The sequence below is a fragment of the Zeus faber genome (genome assembly GCF_960531495.2).
Source record: "Zeus faber genome assembly, chromosome: 2".
NCBI classification, from domain to species: domain Eukaryota; kingdom Metazoa; phylum Chordata; class Actinopteri; order Zeiformes; family Zeidae; genus Zeus; species Zeus faber.
The window spans coordinates 31,029,857-31,048,895 of record NC_137189.1 but is presented as its reverse complement, the minus strand read 5'-3'; the positions used below and the strand labels follow the sequence as shown (position 1 = coordinate 31,048,895).

Genomic DNA, 19,039 nt, shown 5'->3' with positions numbered 1-19,039 from the left:
TTTTCATCATATTCTGCCTGAATCTGCATAGTTTGTGACTTTGTGTTGTCTCACAATTTTCCCCGGTGAGCGTAGCGAAGGCGGTGACAGGTTCACCTGCACTTGACCCAGGTTTAAGCGGCTTGAGCGACTGCTTTCTTCATAGCCTCACAGCCGCGTCTGTCCTGCAGTGGTTTGACTTTTGAGAACTGGAGCCAATCAAAAAGTGGGACACCGTCTCGATAATGTGGGACGCGGGACAGGAGAAAAAAATACTGTGTAGTACGACATAAAGCCATACGACGCCTGGGCACCCACCCTATTTGGAAAATGGACTGGACATGGGTTTCACTTTGCTAAATCCATTAATAGGTCAGCTAGACTATTCAGTACAGTTAGACTGGTTATTAGTCCAGTTGGTCCAAACATGTTCCCATTTTTGTTGAACATTAATAGCATTTTCTACTCCTGTCGTCTTGTTCTTTTTAATACCGTTACCTTCAAATCACTGGCCACCTGGAAACGTGAACATTTCAACAGCAGCTCACCTGGCCTTCTCCTCCAGGAAGGTGTAGGGTTTCTGGGGGACGCCCTGCTTCAGGGCCGTGGAGGGCGGAGTGGCGGGGGCATCCTTGGTGGGCGTGGTGCGCCCCTCACCGATGGGGCTGAGGCTGGACACCTGAAGCACCTGGGGGGAGAAGGAGGGCGGTACCACGGGGGTGGGGGCCACACGGGCCGTGGTGGCAACGTATGTGGGCACGCTGGCTGCGGCGGGCTTGGGCGGGGCGAGTGGCGGCGGCGATGCCTGGGTCATGGGAGGAACCACGTTGACGGGACTCTGGGGTTTGGGGTGGACGAAGGCGGCGGGGGAGGACTTGATGGAGTTGAGGCTGGGGGCGTCCGGAGGAGCGGGGATGGAGGAGGGCCACGTCGGGAGCTTCGCCGAGGTGCTAGAGAGCTCAGGGTTAGTCTCGGAGGGCGGAGGAGCAGGCGCGGAAGCGGAGGGAGCTGGACTGGCAGCGCTGGTCTGGACTAGGTTGAGAGCAGGGGCGGGGCTTATCAAAGACGGAGTCGGCACCGTCTTTACGACGGCCACAGGGGGGATGCAGGCTCCTGTGACTGTGGAAAATACAAGAGTTACAAAAGTAGGAAAACAGGGAAACTTCAATGTGGTCTTATAGCCAGGTCATCTCTGATGGACTGTCAAAAGACAACAGCGAGCTGATTCTCACATCATCCCATCACTTGAATTCTTAAAGGGCAGGTTTGTCATTTTTTCAACCCAGGCCTTTGCTTGTTGTTTCCCGTAGCTCCATGACTGCCAACCAAACATATGTCGTCAAACGGCAGTGACAGTAATACAGACTCTAATAAGCTAATGCAGTAATACTGTGGGAGGTTACTATTTGTAGTTGAATCTCACCCTACTAAAAGATATATATATATATATGAATATGATTCGTAAAATAGCCGATGCAATCATTTGGTCCTTATTCAACCTGGATTTGCCAATGTTGGACCCCCGCTGGTCATCAATATTAATCACGATAAAAAAAACACCATAGTTTGAAACCACTACTAGTTTGTAAACAGCCGAGGAATTCCAAGCAGCGCTAATTGAAATCCATATTGGATCCCGTTAAACCTTCTCATTAGCATTTAGATGTGAAAAGAAAATAACCCAATACAACACAATGCTATTTCTCAACACATTGTAGAATACCAATTACTCCCTTATTACCTCGTCAAACTAACACATTTTAACCCGGGGCTGCGTGTTTACCATTAAAGGGCCAATTGGTGAAATGGCAAAACATCACTCTGTAGGCCCCTGGCCCTTAGCCCCCGGGGGGTGGTGGGGTATCCGATGTTAAAGGTATTTAAAGGGTACCTGAGGAGTCCAGGCTGACTTTGGGGGACCAGCTGCTGTAGGGCCCCTGCCCGGCCTTGTTGACGCAGGCCACGCGGAACCTGAAGACGCCCCCGGGTGGCAGGTCCGTCACGTTGTAGTAGCAGTCCACTATGCCGCTGGCTGTGATCAGCCAGTTCTCATCTCCTGCAGGGCGGAGGTAAGAAAACTCCTTGACTCTGTCGTTACGTAACTAAAATAGGAGTCGGACGTAAGCGATGTATCGGAGATGATGAAGAAAAGTGTTTGTCTTTTCGTTAAAGGCAGACTGTGCAGGATTTGGCCAATTCCGATCTTTATTATAGAGCATAAAGAGGTTATTCTCCTTTAAAAAAAAACCAGAAAGAAACAAAAAAACGAAAACATGAAAACATGAATACAATTTGTTTATTAAGATATAATCAAAACTTAACACTTAAACCACTTCTGGAAACTAAAGTCAAAGTAAAATAGTTAAGCTCCATAAAAGTCAAAGTGAAATAGCTATGTATTTCTACATATCTAATATGTTAACAAAAAAATGGACGTCAGTATTTATGGATTCATTAATGAAAATAAATAAATAATATAAAATTATAAATAAAAAAAGATATATATTTAACCTCAGACTGACCACTAGATGGCAGCGGCAGTGTCGAGGCGATCAAAATCTTCCTCGTTGCAAAAAAAATATTCAGACGTTTCTTTCAAACAACTGAATAATCAGATTTCCTGCTTGGAAATGACTCACCACGACTTTCTTTTTTTTTTTTTGTAATAACACGAACGGGGGAAAATCAATCACATGGACAAAATCAATTACGTTTTCAACATCCGTCATATTCCCATACAAATCTCATGGTCTAAAACAGACTCATTCCCAAGAAAATAGGATAAGGCTTGTACATAATAATCAAAGGCTGTGTGGGAATGAGTGAAGGAAAATCTAAAATATGTGTGAAGTTTATTTAACATTTCCTCTTTTGTTCGCTTGGGTCCAGACGTGACGGCGTGACGTGAAACAGCCGTTTCCAGCATTGAAAAATGATCGGTCCAATGAGTGCCGCGGGGGACGATGACTAACGATTAGACAATCGGCAATACCCCCGTGGTGGCGATTGTCTAACCGTTTGTCTAATTGATTGTCTAACACCGTTGTCGCCGTTAATTTCACATGGACAGCGTAGCGTGTCTTCTCGATATCGCCCGACATCGCGGTTTGTTTTTACTGCTCCCCGCTCCACTCTATATTCCCCGGCAAAACCAGTAACGTTGGCATGGCTACGCAGCAGCGTAGACTTAAGATGACGTTAGATCCAGGAGGATACGTCGGTCTCCAGTGATTTTTTTTTTAGGGAAAATGGAATCCCTCTCTCCCGTGGAAATCGGTGGGAGTGGAGGCAATGTCGGACCGAAGGCGGAATGCGATGGCGTGTAAGGAGTTGACAGTCCTACCTGATATCAGGCAAGCCTTTTATAGCTTTGCCCAAGACGATACTCTCTACATAAGACTCGGGGAGGGATCTCGGTGAATGCACCCGATTTCAAAGGCTCGAATTATGAGATCTCGCCCGAAAAATAACGTACGAGATGAATAAATGAGTCATTAAGTGAATAGGGTTCCATTAAAAAAAAAAAAAAAGGTGCCTGGAGGTGTGGCTCACCCTCGGTCTTCCTCTCCAGGGTGTAGCTGCAGGGGGACTTGGTGTTGGCTGGCTTCCAGAGCACCAGGGCCGTGTTGTTGTAGGTCTGCGGCACCTCGGGGGTCCCCGGACGTTTGGGGACACCTGGGAGAGCGAAGGGGTAGACAGAAGACAGAAGTCTGGCAATTCAATAACTCAATATTGTATTGTTTCATTCAAACAAGCAATTGGCAAAATGAGTGATGCAGTGTTATTCATCCCACTATAAGTCAGAATCTGAATCCGTTTATTTGGGGAAGTACATTTTCATATGGGAGAAAATAGCTGTGGTTAAAGAAGAAAAATGTAAGAAGAAAAAAAGCAAGTTTTATAAAAAAATAAATAAAAGAAAAAGAATAAATTGACTCGTTAAAAGTGGTTCAAAAAGGTCCACAGTTTGGTGTAAAATTCCCTGACATTTCACGAATAATCTTCAGCCGGATGGACGGATGTACTGTACGGGATGAATAAATATGTATACAATAACCCAAGCATGGATAACATTGAATGAGAAGGTATAAATTATTTCTCTGTTATTACTAGGTTATTACAACGTCGGCAATGTTATTATGTAGTATCACAGGGTTGTAGGGGTTGTGCTCCGGCTAAAAAAGAATGCTACTTCTATCACAATTATTCAACAACTTCACCATGTATCGCTAGTATACAATAATACAGGCATGGGTAACAATGACTGACAAACTATAATTTATTACTATGTATTTACAAAATTATTACGATGTCTACAATGTTATTTCTGTATTATTATTAAGATTGTGAGGTTTGCCCTTCAGCTAAAAAACGTCCTGACCCAACGACAACAACACTATTGTTCACTTATTTCACATTGTTTTAACTGTGTTGCCGGCCTGGAAGCGTGAACGATTGGGTCCAGATGAGGCATTTTTCACACCGCAGATAAATGACTCCGGGGACACTGCTGTGTGTCGGAGAGGTAATTCTGCAGAAAATCAAACGAAAGCGATAAATTGCGGCCGACGTCTGAGAAATTCGCCCTCTCTGTGTCTAGAAATGATAAACTCCTGTTGTTTTCCGTTGCGTGTTTCTTTGGTGCTTTCCAGGAACAGCGCCCTGCCTCCTTCTGAATTCATTCACATTCACATTCACATGACGAATGTGAGACCCAGCTCAAAAGCCATTAAATCAAGTTAATCAGCTGTGAACCGAGCGTTAATATTCATCTCCACTGCGTTAATATTAATGTCATTTACACTCAAATTGAAATCCAATGATGTAAAGTCCTCACAGACACATCCCACTAAGGAGGATAACTGTTCTTCCTCCTCGGATATGAACGACGGCTCCGTGTCGTCCAAGCTGTTCTGCTTTTCAAATGAATATAAATGCGAGGAGCGGGAAAAGGTCTCACCAACCATAGATAATAGATAACCATAAATATCTAAAATAAGGTAGAAATTGTATTTTATAAACTCCTCGTAAGCAGTAAGCAATAACAAAAGATCAACAATAAAAAAACGGTCAATATTGTATAATTGCTAAATATTTCTTGTCTCTGGTTCATTTTCATTGTTTTGTTTATTTTTATTGTGACGCTTTTTTTATTGTTAATGTTTAAGGTTTATTGTGTATTGCCATTCTCTTATTTTAATTAGTAATTTCTCAAACAATTTTAAATACTCATAACCTTGGTCTAATATTGAGATTTCATTTCAAGGGTTATTGCATATTGCCATTTTCTTTGTTTTACTCTTGTCTGTCTGTCTGTCTGTCTGTTTATCTATCCGTCTATCTGTCTATCTACCCATCTATCCCCCCCTCCACTCACAGGCCAGTGTCAGGGTGCAGGAGCTGGTGATGGAGGCCAGGGGGTTGGAGGCCACGCAATCGTACAGCCCTGCGTCCCGGCAGTTGGACTTCAGGATCATCAGAAGCTGCCGGCCATCCGGGTGAGACACCAGCCGCACCCTGTCGTCCACCTCAAGGGGCTTCTTATCTGGAACAATAAGAAAACAAGATGAGAAATAAGAAAACAATAGTGGCACAGACATTTTCCAGCACAAACTTCTGACCCCTGGGACATCTTCCAGCAGTGGACGATTTTAAAATTGTGATGCTGGAGGTCTGGAAAAAATAGCTTGAATAGGACCCAAGAATTAGGTGATGGCTTTGGAATATAATAATATATATAACAAAAGCAATTGCATATTTAGGCCAATCTTGACATAAGTCAGAGAGGATTTATGAAATGGATGTGATATCGTTTGAACTCAGTGTCATTACTAATGATTTACTACTTAGTTGTGCCCATTTAATGTGTGATAATGAATCCATCAACCATCCATCAAAACATTTCTATCATCTAGTTTTGGGTTATTGTATATTGCCATATCTTGTCATTATTTTTTGATATTTTATCCATCCATCTATCTATCTATCTATCTATCTATCTATCTATCTATCTATCTATCTATCTATCTATCTATCTATCTATCCATCCATCCACCCACCTATTCTCCTACCCACCCAACCACCACCTATCCATCAATTCACCTACCTACCTATCTTTCTACCCACCCACCCATCCACCCTCTATCCAACCATCCATCCATACCCATCCATCCATCCATCCATCCATCCATCTATCCATCCATCGAGACTAAACATGCCACCATTCACACCAGGAAGTACTGTATATTATAACAGAAACCGGCTCAGTACCTTTGAGCCATGTTATCTGTGGGTGTGGCGTGCTGGCTGGGAGACAGCTCAGCGTGACGGGGTCTCCTTCCAACAGGATGTGGTCTTTCAGCTTGATGTGGAACACCGGAGGGAAGTCCGACACCGAGCGGACAAACTGCTGTTGGCGATCAGACGGCGAGGCGTCATCCTTGGGGGCGGAGGGAGCGAGGTCAGATTTGGAAGGTGTTTTGTCCCTCTTGCCCCTGGTCAGACCCCACCGGTCCCAGCGGGAGCGACGGTCGCCCTCCTTTTCGGAATTGACACTCGAGGCAGACTCGACGGATTCCTTGGAGGCCGCGGTGCCCGCCTGCTTGGCCAGCTGGTTCTCGGGAATCCCCATGCCCTTGAGTCCACGTCCCTCGGACTGGGAATGGCGATGGCGGCTGAACAGAGGCGTCCTCTTCCCCTCCGACTTTGCGTTGGCTTCCCCTTTCCTCTCCTCCGACTGACTCCGCATTTCGGCGGAGATTGCCGACATTTTGTTCTCAAACTTGTGTTTCATCGCTAGGACTGGAGAGTCAGCAACCTTTCTGATGTCTTTCTGAACACCACCCTCGGCACACGCCTTGACATCTTTTCCCTTTCTCTCCTCCGACTGGGTCCTTATTTTGGCAGAGATGCCGGCCACTTTGGACTCAAACTTGCGCCGCATAGCAAAGACAGATGATTCTTCCACGTTTCGTTGTTCTCTATCATTTAGCTGGCTCTGTGCTGCTCCACCGTCTGTATCCAAAGACTTGCTGCGACCGAGGGCCCAGGAGACCCTGTGTTTTCCGGCCGACGCTGCCGGCGACACCTCTTGAGGCTTCTCCTCCTTAACCTTAACCTTGGCCTCACTCTGTTTTTCGTGTTTCTTATCGACGGAGGACGATCGCTTGGCACGCAAGGAGAGGCGCCCTATGAGTCCCAGACCCTCTTTTTCCACCTCCCTCAGATCCTGCACAGACTTTGACTTCTCCTGGAGGCCTTGGGCGACCATTTCAAGGGGTGCGCCCACCCGGCCCGGGCGGTAAACCTCTTCGCCTGCCCTCCTGCCGAGCACGGGGGACTTCTCCTCGGATTTGTTTCTGGTTAGCTTCCGGAGGCCCCGCGTCAACGACGACTCCCGTTTCTTGAACCGAGCCTCAAAGACCTCCTCGGAGTCGATGTCCTTGATGTCTGTTCTGAGCACGGGCTGACGTGGAGTGACCGGCCGCTCCGGGACAGGCGCAGTCAAACCAGTACCAGCACTAGTTGCCACTTTGGCGAACACTGCTGGATGTTCGGGTAATGAGGGGAAATTAGAGGGTTGAATGTCTTTGGGTGTGGCTGTAGTGGAAAGAGGAGGGACTGTGGTTTGGTGCTCATTTGATTTCTCAGACGGCACCACAATGGCTTGCATAACGCTTGCATACGCAGATAATGGTTTACGCTCTGGAGGTGCAGCTGCCGGAGAATCCCGCCGTGCTTTCCGCTTCTCGTTGTCAATATTCACTTCCTGGTGTACCCTTGGTTTGTCCTGTTCGTCATCTTCCTCTATGACAATTATAGGAGCCAGCACCGAGGGTGGCATCTCTTGTGGCCGCAAACGAATCGCTTCACGTTCATCCGGCTTCTCTGTGGAATCTTTAGCCCTTCTCTCTGTCATCTCACTTATTTCACTATCCTTCTCCTCTATACTTTGCATCTCTTCCAGACATCTGACCTTGTGTTGCTCTTGCTGTTGGGCCACTCTTCCTGGGCTGGGTAATCTAAAGGAAGTGCTTTCCGTGGGGGAGGCCGGCGTAGAGTCCAGCGCTGTTTGCTCGGTTAGTGCAGACATTGAGGTGGCCTCCTGTAGCTGCCTTTTCTCTACGCCCCCAAGGCCCAGTGATGGGATCACCAAGGGGGCTCCAAAACGCCGGTGCAGGGGCATGGGTTCGGAATCCCCCTGAGTGAAGGAGGCGCTTTTTTTGAAAACTTTGGTCTTTGGCATATCCTCCCCAGAGCTCTCGGAGGACGCAGTTCTGGTGAGCGCTGGTGGCCCCACTCGTGATCTCCTCAAATTTCTATCCAGAGACCCCGTTTGTCTTACGTCCTCCATACCGAGGGTTTCGAACAAAGGTCCACGTAGGCCGCTCATCTTCTTGTCCATGTTTCCTCCCCTCAGGAGCCGCTGTCTCATTAGTTCCAGTTTGAGGGCGTAATCCTCCTGGCTTAAATTAGTCACCCCGGGACTCGGGCTCCGATTGGGCAGCTCCATTGAGACGGCCTTCTTTAGGTTCTTTCCGTTCGCCTCCAGCTCACCGGCGGAATCTCCCTCCACTGGATCGATGTGGAGAAGCAGGGCTGAATCAGCAGAACTGCCCCTCCTCATCGTCGCCCGCCGGGCCTGGGTGTGCGATTCTTCCGTCTCCACGCTCGAGCCTTTCTTCAGGGGAGCTCGTTTGGTGACCCCCGCTTTCTCCTCCTCCTCCTCCTCCTCCTCTTCTTCTTCTTCCTCTGGTACCTTCTTATCGGAACCTCCTCTTCCACTGGCCTGCTCCCTCTCATCCTTCCCTCGCATGCTCCCACCGGCAGGGCAGTCGACCGGACCGAGGGCCTCCTCGTCGCCTGGGATCTCATTCAGGGATATCCTGGAGCCGGAGAAGACCATTGAGAGCGGCATGGGGATGAAGGGCAGCTCGTCCACATCTTCATCTTCATCGGAGGACGAGGAGGGCGGGGGGGAGCCGTCCTTGAGGTGGCGTGTCATGGCGATGGAGACGTGACTCGACGAGTCGTCCAGAAGCTCCGGGATGGTCCTCATGACCATCTTGGACTTATAGCTGATCAGGGAACGCTGGGGTCAATGAAGAGAACAGCGATCCAGGTTTAAAAACATTGATGTTGTTGATGTTCGTGATTATTCAGCGGTGTAGTATGGTAATGAAATTAAGATGATCGATTTAAAAAAAAATAGTAATTCAAATTATAATCTCATCACGTAGAAATACACGATTTTGTCTGCAAAATCAGTTCTAAAAAGAAATGAAGACTTACAATTTCTATTAAATACTGCACAGAGAACCAGCATCATGGAATAATCTCACCACTACACTCAAGGTGTTCAATCTCTAAAATATTTGAAATTGTTTCTCAATGAAATGGATTATGTGTAACTCGTATCACATATGAATTATTATACTTTCTTCCATGACAACTCTATTTAATTGTTTCTTCTTAAACTTTTTATAATGTCTAAATTATAACTTGTAAGCATTTCATTTATTGAAATGATAAAATATAACCTGTGCACATTGGACATTTTATTTTGTACACATTGGACATTTCATCTACTTTTATTTTATACATTAAATTAAAACTAAACTTAACGAAAATTCCCCCTTATTGCCATACCTGCCATCGCCTTCGGGACTGGACTTGTTTCAGCATTGCAGTGTTGATGCTTTTGTTGGTGGATGACTGTGAAACAAAAAAAAAGAGCTTAATATTAACCTTGTCCAAAAATGAGAGTAAATTCGTTTAACACAGTTTATCATTGCTTCCTATATTGTACCTTAAACCAAGGATGTCGAAGGCATTCAGTTGCGCTGGGACGCCTAAACGTTAATACACAGGACAAAAAACATCGGTATAAGAAACAATACGTCTAAATACGTGAACTAATCAAGGTTCCATAGTTTAGCGATGCGCTCGCTGTTTTAAAATGTTGGTTCCCATCATTTATAACTGTTCATAGCACACCCTCACTGAACGCTTGACTATTGAGAAACTTAGCACACGGCTGCAGCTTCTCACTGTGCTTGATGCGGTCCAATGGGGCAAATGCTTTATCCTGAAAAAACAACAACCTTTTTATCTCCTTTTTGGAAACAGGTGCTTCAGAATATAGTCCGACAGTCTTTATATGTTAAGACCTTCCAAAAAAAGATATATTTAAGGTATTTCAGGAGTGTATTGACTCTTTTGCACTTCAGCTGTTTGGGCAACATCTTTGCTAAGGTAAGAGACTGGAAACAGGAAGCGCTACGGTCAACCTACTGCAGCCAACAGAACACTATCTCCTCTTTCTCAATAGTAAAGTATACCCACGGTTGTGCAAGAAATACATTTAAAAAATATTTTTCAGATCTTTGAAAAAGGGAGGACCTATAGGAAATCGGAAAATGGGGAAACAATTTTCTGATAAACTACAAACTACCAAACTACAGGTTACATTTAAATGTATCAATTCCAGGTATAACAAAAATGCATTCTAGATCATAATTCCAGATCATTATTGAAAATGCATGAAAAAGATGCTTACAGCCTGTCTGCCACCAGAAGTTTGATGACGAATCCTTTGGCTTCTTTGCAGAGGCCAGAGAACATGCTCTCTTCAAAGGCCACGTTGCAGTTGCGGATGTTTAATGCGGTCGCTCTGTCGTTCTCACCCGCAAAAGGAGAAACGCCCGTCAGGCTGAAACACACGGAGCATCGTCATCTTCCAGTCAGTGTCATCAGTTTCCGTTTGTTTGACGCTTCTATATAATTATATTTATTTTCACCAATTGTCAGGAAATTCAAAGGTTAATTGCAGATTCCCATTTTATTTACTCCATTTTTAATCTTAGCACTTTTATTCTTATCGCTATTGTTATTGTCAATTTTTGATATGGGCTGCAGGGATAAATAAAATATCTGTCTATTTATGTATATATTGGCAACATTTCAAGTTCAAGAGATTATTTGTCACATACATATACATATGTAGCTATATTGTTAGGCTTTTTGCATATTTCCAATCGTTTTTTTCCAGCTCTATCTATCTATCTATCTATCTATCTATCTATCTATCTATCTATCTATCTATGTATCTATCTATCTATCTATGTATCTATGCATCTATCTGTCTGTCTGTCTGTCTGTCTATCTATCTATCTATGCATCTGTCTGTCTGTCTGTCTGTCTGTCTGTCTGTCTGTCTATCTATCTATCTATCTATCTATCTATCTATCTGTCTGTCTGTCTGTCTGTCTGTCTGTCTGTCTGTCTGTCTGTCTGTCTGTCTATCTATCAATCTATCTATCTATCTAACTATCTATCTGTCTGTCTATCTATCTATCCATCCATCATCCATCGTCTCTCTAAACAATACCACTTTTATTGACAAGGGGGCGCTAATGTAACCCAAGACCCCAATGGACCAACAGCGCCTTTAAATACAAACATGCACCATGCACAACACAACAGACTTTTTTGTTTGTTTTGTAATGCATTTAAAGATGTACTACGCTGTATACATAATATGTATTTAGCAAGCCCAAACCACCTACTGAACACACAAACAACGTATAGCTTTAATTTCATCACGTATTTAACAATAGTCCATTTCATCATGTTTATCAAAACATACCAGAGGTAAGTGATGACACCAACAGACCTGTCAGAGAGAGAGAGAGAGAGAGAGAGAGAGAGAGACAGGGAGAGAGAGAGAGAGAGAGAGAGAGAGAGAGCGAGAGCGATCGAGAGAGAGCGAGAGAGACAGGGAGAGAGAGAGCGAGAGAGAGAGAGAGAGAGAGAGAGAGGGAGAGAGGGATGATTAGATTTTAGACGTCAGAATAAAAGGCTTCACTAATTCACTCACAGATTAAAAAAAAAAAAAAAAGGTTCAGCTCCTATTTGAAGCCAAGCAGGCAGGTGGCTCACCAGATGTCTGTTGCCGTGGAGACGGGGGTTTGGTTGATAACCTCGGGGGCGACGTATTCCGGCGTGCCGTAGCTGCAGTAGCGCTCCTCCCGGGCCTCCAGCTTGATGGCGTTGCCAAAGTCGCAGATTCGGATCTGGTTGCTCCCGGGGCCGGCCATTAAAATGTTCTCTGGCTAACATAGGAAACAACGGCGTTGCTCTACTTTCATTTGGCTCGTCTGCTTTCCGGTGCTTTCCGCAGATAGAGAAGCAGCTGTTTGTTTAACAAGGTGGGGGGATAATTGCATCCACCGATCTGCCTCCGGGAGCGTACCTTCACGTCCAGGTGAGCGACGTCTTTCTGGTGGAGGTAGCCCAGTCCTTCCAGAACCTGACGCAAGCTGGATCGGATCTGTGCAGCAAAGATACAAAAAAAAAAAAAAAAAAAAAAAAAAAAAAAAAAAAACCCAACAAGCGGACATGTGATTACAATCTTTTTTTCAAAATTATGTATAAATATAATAAATATGTTACTATAATGAATAATTCCACAGCACACCACTGTCAATGAGGAAGAAGAAGATCGCTGTTCTTATGAATGTGGCCTACTAATAGCGAAGCAGGACCTGCAAATGATTAGTTCGTAATGAACAATTACTTGAAACGACTAGAGAGTCTGGAGACAACAGAAAAATAATTACTAAGGACTAGAGACAAAAAAAAAGGCCGACGCGTTTGGAATCATTGATATCGAATGCGACTGTTTGACGCTACAATTTTGACAGAATGAATTCGATTCTCGTGAGAATTCCATCCACAACTCAGAGACCGACGGACTCTTTCGACTCTGGTTTCGTCGTTCAGTTCCCTCGCCCGAGGTGCGTTACGCCAACTGAATCAAACGAATCAAGGGCTGGAACCACTCAAACGGAGCAAGTCTTTTTTGCTGAGTGACTCGTCAAGACACTTGTCTCAAAAAAAGAGACAAACCTTTCATCGCTACTCCCTGGCATTCACTTCCAGTGTGAAACCTGTTTGTATTCTGGCTGATAACTGATGAATGAGTGCAGCGCCACAATTCCCAGCACACCTGGCGAGGCCTCACGGAAACGCTAGCGGTCGAAAAAAAACCAACAAAAAAAAAACACACCGCCGTCACAAACCTCCGCCTCCGTGACCGTCGTCCTCTTGGTCATCCTCTCCAGCAGCTCTTCGTGACACCTTGGCACCGCGAGTTGAGGAGAACTCAGAAGACTTGTGAACCCCATCCGCTCGGTCCAAAGCGGCGGGCCGAGGCGTGCGGAAATGATTTATAGACGGGAAGAAAAAAAGAAAAGAAATACGACCCATGCATAGCCCCCCACCCGCACCCCCTGAGTCCCCAGCCCATTCCTCTGATCTGTGATGAGTCAGAGAAAATGCGGAAAGGCATCGGATGGGGGCAGCGGGTGGGGTTATGAAATAAATCTTCCTCCGTTCCCGTTCTCGGGAAGTAATAAAAGTCCGATTTCGCCGTCGACACTGAGGCAGCTGAAATTTTTGAAAGTGCCTGTGTTTTGTTTTATTTTTTTTGTTGTTTTTTTTACGTCGCTGCTGTAAAAAGGGGCTGGAGAACAAGGTCTGACCACTTTGTAAGTCACTCTAAAAGCCAAGAGGCAGCTAAATCGGCAGAAATAAATCAATTTAAATGCAGCGTCGCCCCTAAACCATTATCAATTTAAACACGAGTACAAAGACAGCCAAACCAGACCTTAATCAGAATAAAATATTGATTCATTGAATATGATCTTGTGCAAACTCAGCAACAGTACGTTTGACGGCGTTTTAGAAGGAAATGATAGATTCATCATTCTTAAACCTAGGCCTTAAAATGTTGCTTCCCATCATTCAGAACTGTTCGTAGCACCTCACTGAACGCTTTACTATTGAGAGACTAAGCACTCTGCTGAAAAAAATAAAAAATAATAAATTAAAAAAAACATTCAATCTACGGGAAACACGAATAGTGTAAACGGGGAAACTTGTCGTTGCGGTTTTTTTTTTAAGATGCAGTGCAACATCCTGTTTCTAGTCTCTTATGTTAGCGTAGATGTAGCCAATAGAGACCATTTGCAGTCAGAAGAGTCAACAAACCCTGAAAAATCGGATAGAACGCAAGGTTTACAAGCAAGGTGTTTTTTCTTTTTTAGGCTCAAACGTTTGCCCCATTGGACTCTATTGAAGCAGAGTGAGAAGCCGCAGCAGAGTGGTAAGTTTCTCTTTCGTAAAGCGTTCAGTTCATAGGAACAGTTATAAATGACAGGAACCAACATTCTAGTGAGACCTTGGTTGGAAACAAGTGCACCTGTCCTTTCACAATCAGCATGTAATGGGATCCTAGCATTGGATTCGTGGAAGTGGATGCTCTGTGGCTCTAAGGATACAGCTCCGTGATGAGAACCACCATGTTCTTCTTCTCGAAGGCGTCCTGGAAGTAGATGATCTTCTCGTGGTCCAGCTCGGAGAGCAGGGCCATCTCCCCGAGGGCCTGGGCCTTCCTCTTCCCTCGCGCCGAGACAACCTTTGCGGCAAACTCGGCCTTGTCGCTCTTGCGAGTCACCCTCTTCACGTAGGAGAAAGCCCCCCTGGATCACAGGTTGAGCAAATAATAATGACACAGTTATTTATGACCTCATAGGGCGCAGAGAGGAAGCTTTTGGGGCACAATTCGCGCCTTCTCCCTCTAGGACGGTACCGATGGTGCCCACCACGCGCCAGCGATGGGGCACCCTCACTCCCACGGTGCCTGGGATCAGCGCGCCAAAATACTATGTTTTTTATTTTAGATGTAGATTATTTTATTTTACTCCTTTCTCTTTTGGAACGAAACGAGCACCATGCGTAATGGTGGCACTTTCTCCGTGGGGACACTGGGAACGCTTTCTCCATCATTCTCTCCGTCATTTCTCCGTTCTCCGTCCTTTTTCGCAGCCGCTACCCAGTCACAGTTATTGCTCTCAATAAAAAAAATAAATGGCTTTTTTCTTTTGTTTGGCCCCCAAAATGGGTCACACTCAAATAAATTGTGTGTGTTCACCGACTGTGACTGTTTGACTCCACTCGGAGCCAGGGAGTCATCATCCCTATTTTAGGGCTGGTGTTGGTAAGCACCTGACCCTCACACACACACACACACACACACACACACACACACACACACACACACACACACACACACACACACACACACACACACACACACACACAACACACACACACACACACACACACACACACACACACACACACACACACACACACACACACAAACACAAACACACACACACACACACACACACTCACCTCCCTATCTCCTTGTGGATGTCATAATAATCTGTCAGACGCCTCATCTTGCGCAGGAGGCTGCTCTCATCCTCCACCACCGCCATCACTTCTTTACGCTCTGCAGGGTGAAGGGACACACACACAAACATACACACAGCATCAGTTTCTGGTGTGTGTGTGTGTGTGTGTGTGTGTGTGTGTGTGTGTGTGTGTGTGTGTGTGTGTGTGTGTGTGTGTGTGTGTGTGTGTGTGTGTGCCCTCGTATTGTGACAGCTGGTTTCACCATGCAGTCTCAGAAAAACCATATGGTGCTCGTCTGGCGGTGCATAACAGCATCCATTAAAGTACGTACACAAACACATATGAGCCTAACTTGCTGGTAAACCCAGCCCCGCGGGTTTCTAACCTGTGTGAACGGTGAGCTCCGCCTTGCAAGAGACAAGCCCCGCTTGGTTCTTGGCGGTGCAGGTATACACTCCAGAATCTTCTGGACGAGCGTTGAGGACCACCAGGGAATACTCTGGGTCGTCGTACACAAAGGTGAAGTGACTGCTCTCAGACAGGAGACCATCGTCCTACACGCCACCAATAAACTGTCAATATCCAAAAGTTGTGGAACTAGCAACTACTAGAATTCACTTAAATACCTAGGGCTTAATATCTCACCTTGTACCAGAAGATATCCGGTTGCGGTTTGCCCTCGACCTCAACCGCCAACCGGGAAGTTTCTCCAACATCCACGTCCAAGTCTTCCATGATGGATTCAAACTTAGGCGACACTAGAGAAAGGGAAGAGAAAACATTCAGCTGCAATAGAGTAACAAATTTGTAGCCGGAAAATGGACAACTTGAATAGGCAAAAGTACAGCCTCAAAAATGACCAGGAATTGAATCATCAACTCTGTGACCGAGTTTCAACAAAACCTACACAGTACATTCTCACTACACAAAGCTGGAGTTTATGGCAAAGCTGCCATTCAGAAACCAAATCCCAGGCCAACACAACAAAGATGCATAAACAGTGTTTGCACCCTATGGTGCAACCAGTAGGACCTTACCTCATGATGCTCAGATTCCAGGATGATCCTGCCATGCATACCACAGTTGTTTTGTGGTACGCATGGGGGTCCATCCTAGATTAATAAGTACTTCTAAGAATGCCGGCCTGCAGTCAACTGCCTAAAATGGTCTCTCGAATCGTAATCTTCGGAGTGAAGGGTGCAAGGGTTTGAAACCCTCGCGTTTGTTTGGTCTTGAGGGCGAGCGGCTGAATGTTGGACAGATGATAAAGCGCCTCAAGTGACGCTGTATTTAATGGTAGAAGACGGACCTGCCAGAGCCAGCTGGAGGGTGCAGAGGTCGCTGCCAAACTGGTTGCTGGCCATGACCACCAGCTGGCCCACGTCTGTGCTGCGAAACCGCAGCAGCTTCAAGGTGTGCTGATCGTCATCGGGCATGCTCATCTCATACACCCCCGGTCTGTTGACCAGCACCTTCCCCCTCCTGGGAAGAGAAAAAAGGAAAAGACAAGATCAGCACCTGTCCCCGGTTAGTGCCAGTTATATTACTCGGGAAATTTAATTAAATTGGAAGTTTTCCTGAGTGGAGTACATCCGAACATAACCTTTTCCAGGTGACCACGGCGTGCACGTGATTGAGCGTGATGGTGATGCACACCGGCTGGTTCTCAACCACATACACAACGTCGGATTTGTCTACGATGACGGGAGCTTTCCTGAGGTAGGGGCCTGCAATGGGTCAAAGGACCAAAAAAACACTTCAACCATCTGTAGACAACTGTTTTTTTTTTTTTTTGTCAGCAGTCTCAAACTTAAAGGTTGAACCTTCTGCTCCCTAAGGTGCCGCTACCTCGGTCTACGAGCTGGACCAGGTCAGTGGAAGGTGACGGCTTGCTGAAGGTCTTGCCGGTGGACGTCAGCACCCTGAAGGAGTACCGCACGCCCTTGGACAGGGAGTCGACGGTGTAGCTGGCCTCCTTCAGGTTGGAGGCCACGATGGTCCACTGGATGGAGCCCAGCGGCTGCTGCTGGAGCGCGTACAGCACGGGCCTTCCATCTGCACACACACACACACACACACACACACACACACACACACACACACACACACACACACACACACACACACACACATATACCTAATACGCAAATGTTCAACTCATAACCAAATGGGTTGAAGCCAGAGAGGATGCCTTCCAGTCGATGTTTTGGTGAGATTTTCTGGTAAAACTTGAGTTTTCAACTTTTTAATGTGCCCAAAAAAACAACAGAGGACGAAGCTAAGAAATAGAAATAATCAAACGATCAACAATCGACCGGCATCTCTTTAACAAAAAAACAACATTTATAAAATATGGAAACTTTTGAAAAATGTTGACATCGAATACATGTGATCTCAAGTTCTCATTTTTTCCAGAACTTTAATGTGACTAGTCAAAGATTTTCCAGCCGCTTGATACTTTAAACATGCGACACCATTTTTAAGGACTGATAAGTGTTCCACAAGATGATACAGAACTGGCGTGATCAAAATGTCTCTCGTTGTTTTACTTGCTGTGAGCATTTTAGAAAATAATCCCTTTCCATAATCCCCCCAACTTCCTTTCCAGGCATTCTATCCCACTGTATCCTATCACAATTCTATCCCTGAAAAAAATACATAAAAAAAAAAAAGTCATATTTAATGAAATATATTTAAATTGGTCGAAGAAAAGCAAAATCAAACGACAATATGATGTAGACTGTGCACTTACCTAAAAACGGGTCAAGCCTCTTTGGTTTCTTCCAGCTCAGGGTGATGGTTTTCCCTGTGATGGACTCTACCACTGGGGGTCCGTCGGGGGGATCGGGAACAATATCTGTTGTCCAAGAAAAAAAACAAAAAAAACACACACAAAAAGTTGAGCTACGAACAGATATACATGTATAGTATTCCATTGTTGTCAGAAAACCGAATCGAGTGTATAAATGCTTTGCTTATATGGGGTTTATTGCTATATACTTGGCTCCTGTTCCGACCTGTGACGTAGAGGTGGGCGTAGCAGGCCGCCTTCCCCACCGTGTTGGAGATCACGCTCTTGTACACTCCACCGTGAGCCCGACAGGCACTGCGAATGATCAGACTGTGGACATCCCTGTCTGAAGGACAGACACACAGAATGATTCCCATATCTATCTGTCTATCTATCTATCTATCTATCTATCTATCTATCTATCTATCTATCTATCTGTCTATCTATCTGTCTGGCTGTCTATCTCTCTGTCTGTCTGTCTGTCCGTCCGTCCGTCCGTCCGTCCGTCCGTCTATCTATCTATCTATCTATCTATCTATCCATCTATCTTTCCCTCTATCTATATATCTGTCTATCCGTCTATCCATCTATCTATCCAATATTCAACTTCCCAAGATTCAGGACCTCCCTCTGTGATTGGGCAGAGATTCTCGGCCCCTCTCCCATAGATGCTATGACATCTTCTTAAATGTTTTGGCCACTAATGCTAATGCTAATTAGTGATTAAATGTTTGGTTATTTTTTGAGACCTCCAACCCCTGAGTCATTTAGAAGACTTGTTCGCTCTGACCGAATCGTTTGCGAGTCGCAAAATAACGATTGGGTCTTAACCCCCCGGTGGAGGGGTGAACACGAGCAGATGCTGTTGATTTCTATGTGAAATGTGAAGTTTGTTTGTATAAATATGTATTTCTAAATAAGCTTAACTTGACTAACTACCCCTTTGGCATCTGTGGATTCATTCTTTTTTTTCAGAGTGTAAATATCAAAGTATGGTTGCTAGGG

The 19,039-nt window shown here is 45.3% G+C and overlaps 1 protein-coding gene across 2 annotated transcripts in view; it reads right to left on the bottom strand.

Annotated features, from left to right (window-relative positions):
* spega (striated muscle enriched protein kinase a) overlaps positions 1-19,039 on the bottom strand; it is an 81,729-nt gene that overhangs the window by 10,545 nt on the left and 52,145 nt on the right. For both annotated transcript variants that reach the window (XM_080024374.1, XM_080024375.1), the window contains 21 exons: positions 18,261-18,380; positions 17,996-18,100; positions 17,092-17,298; positions 16,847-16,970; positions 16,553-16,725; positions 15,889-16,001; positions 15,629-15,797; positions 15,241-15,340; positions 14,322-14,522; positions 13,062-13,119; positions 12,233-12,310; positions 11,920-12,092; positions 11,627-11,653; positions 10,538-10,690; positions 9,788-9,830; positions 9,628-9,693; positions 6,250-9,070; positions 5,357-5,524; positions 3,532-3,654; positions 1,871-2,035; positions 528-1,098 (listed from right to left, as the gene is read on the bottom strand). In XM_080024374.1, coding sequence (XP_079880500.1) covers positions 528-1,098; positions 1,871-2,035; positions 3,532-3,654; positions 5,357-5,524; positions 6,250-9,070; positions 9,628-9,693; positions 9,788-9,830; positions 10,538-10,690; positions 11,627-11,653; positions 11,920-12,092; positions 12,233-12,310; positions 13,062-13,119; positions 14,322-14,522; positions 15,241-15,340; positions 15,629-15,797; positions 15,889-16,001; positions 16,553-16,725; positions 16,847-16,970; positions 17,092-17,298; positions 17,996-18,100; positions 18,261-18,380 — 5,758 coding nt within the window. The remainder of the gene's footprint in view (positions 1-527; positions 1,099-1,870; positions 2,036-3,531; positions 3,655-5,356; positions 5,525-6,249; positions 9,071-9,627; positions 9,694-9,787; positions 9,831-10,537; positions 10,691-11,626; positions 11,654-11,919; positions 12,093-12,232; positions 12,311-13,061; positions 13,120-14,321; positions 14,523-15,240; positions 15,341-15,628; positions 15,798-15,888; positions 16,002-16,552; positions 16,726-16,846; positions 16,971-17,091; positions 17,299-17,995; positions 18,101-18,260; positions 18,381-19,039) is intronic.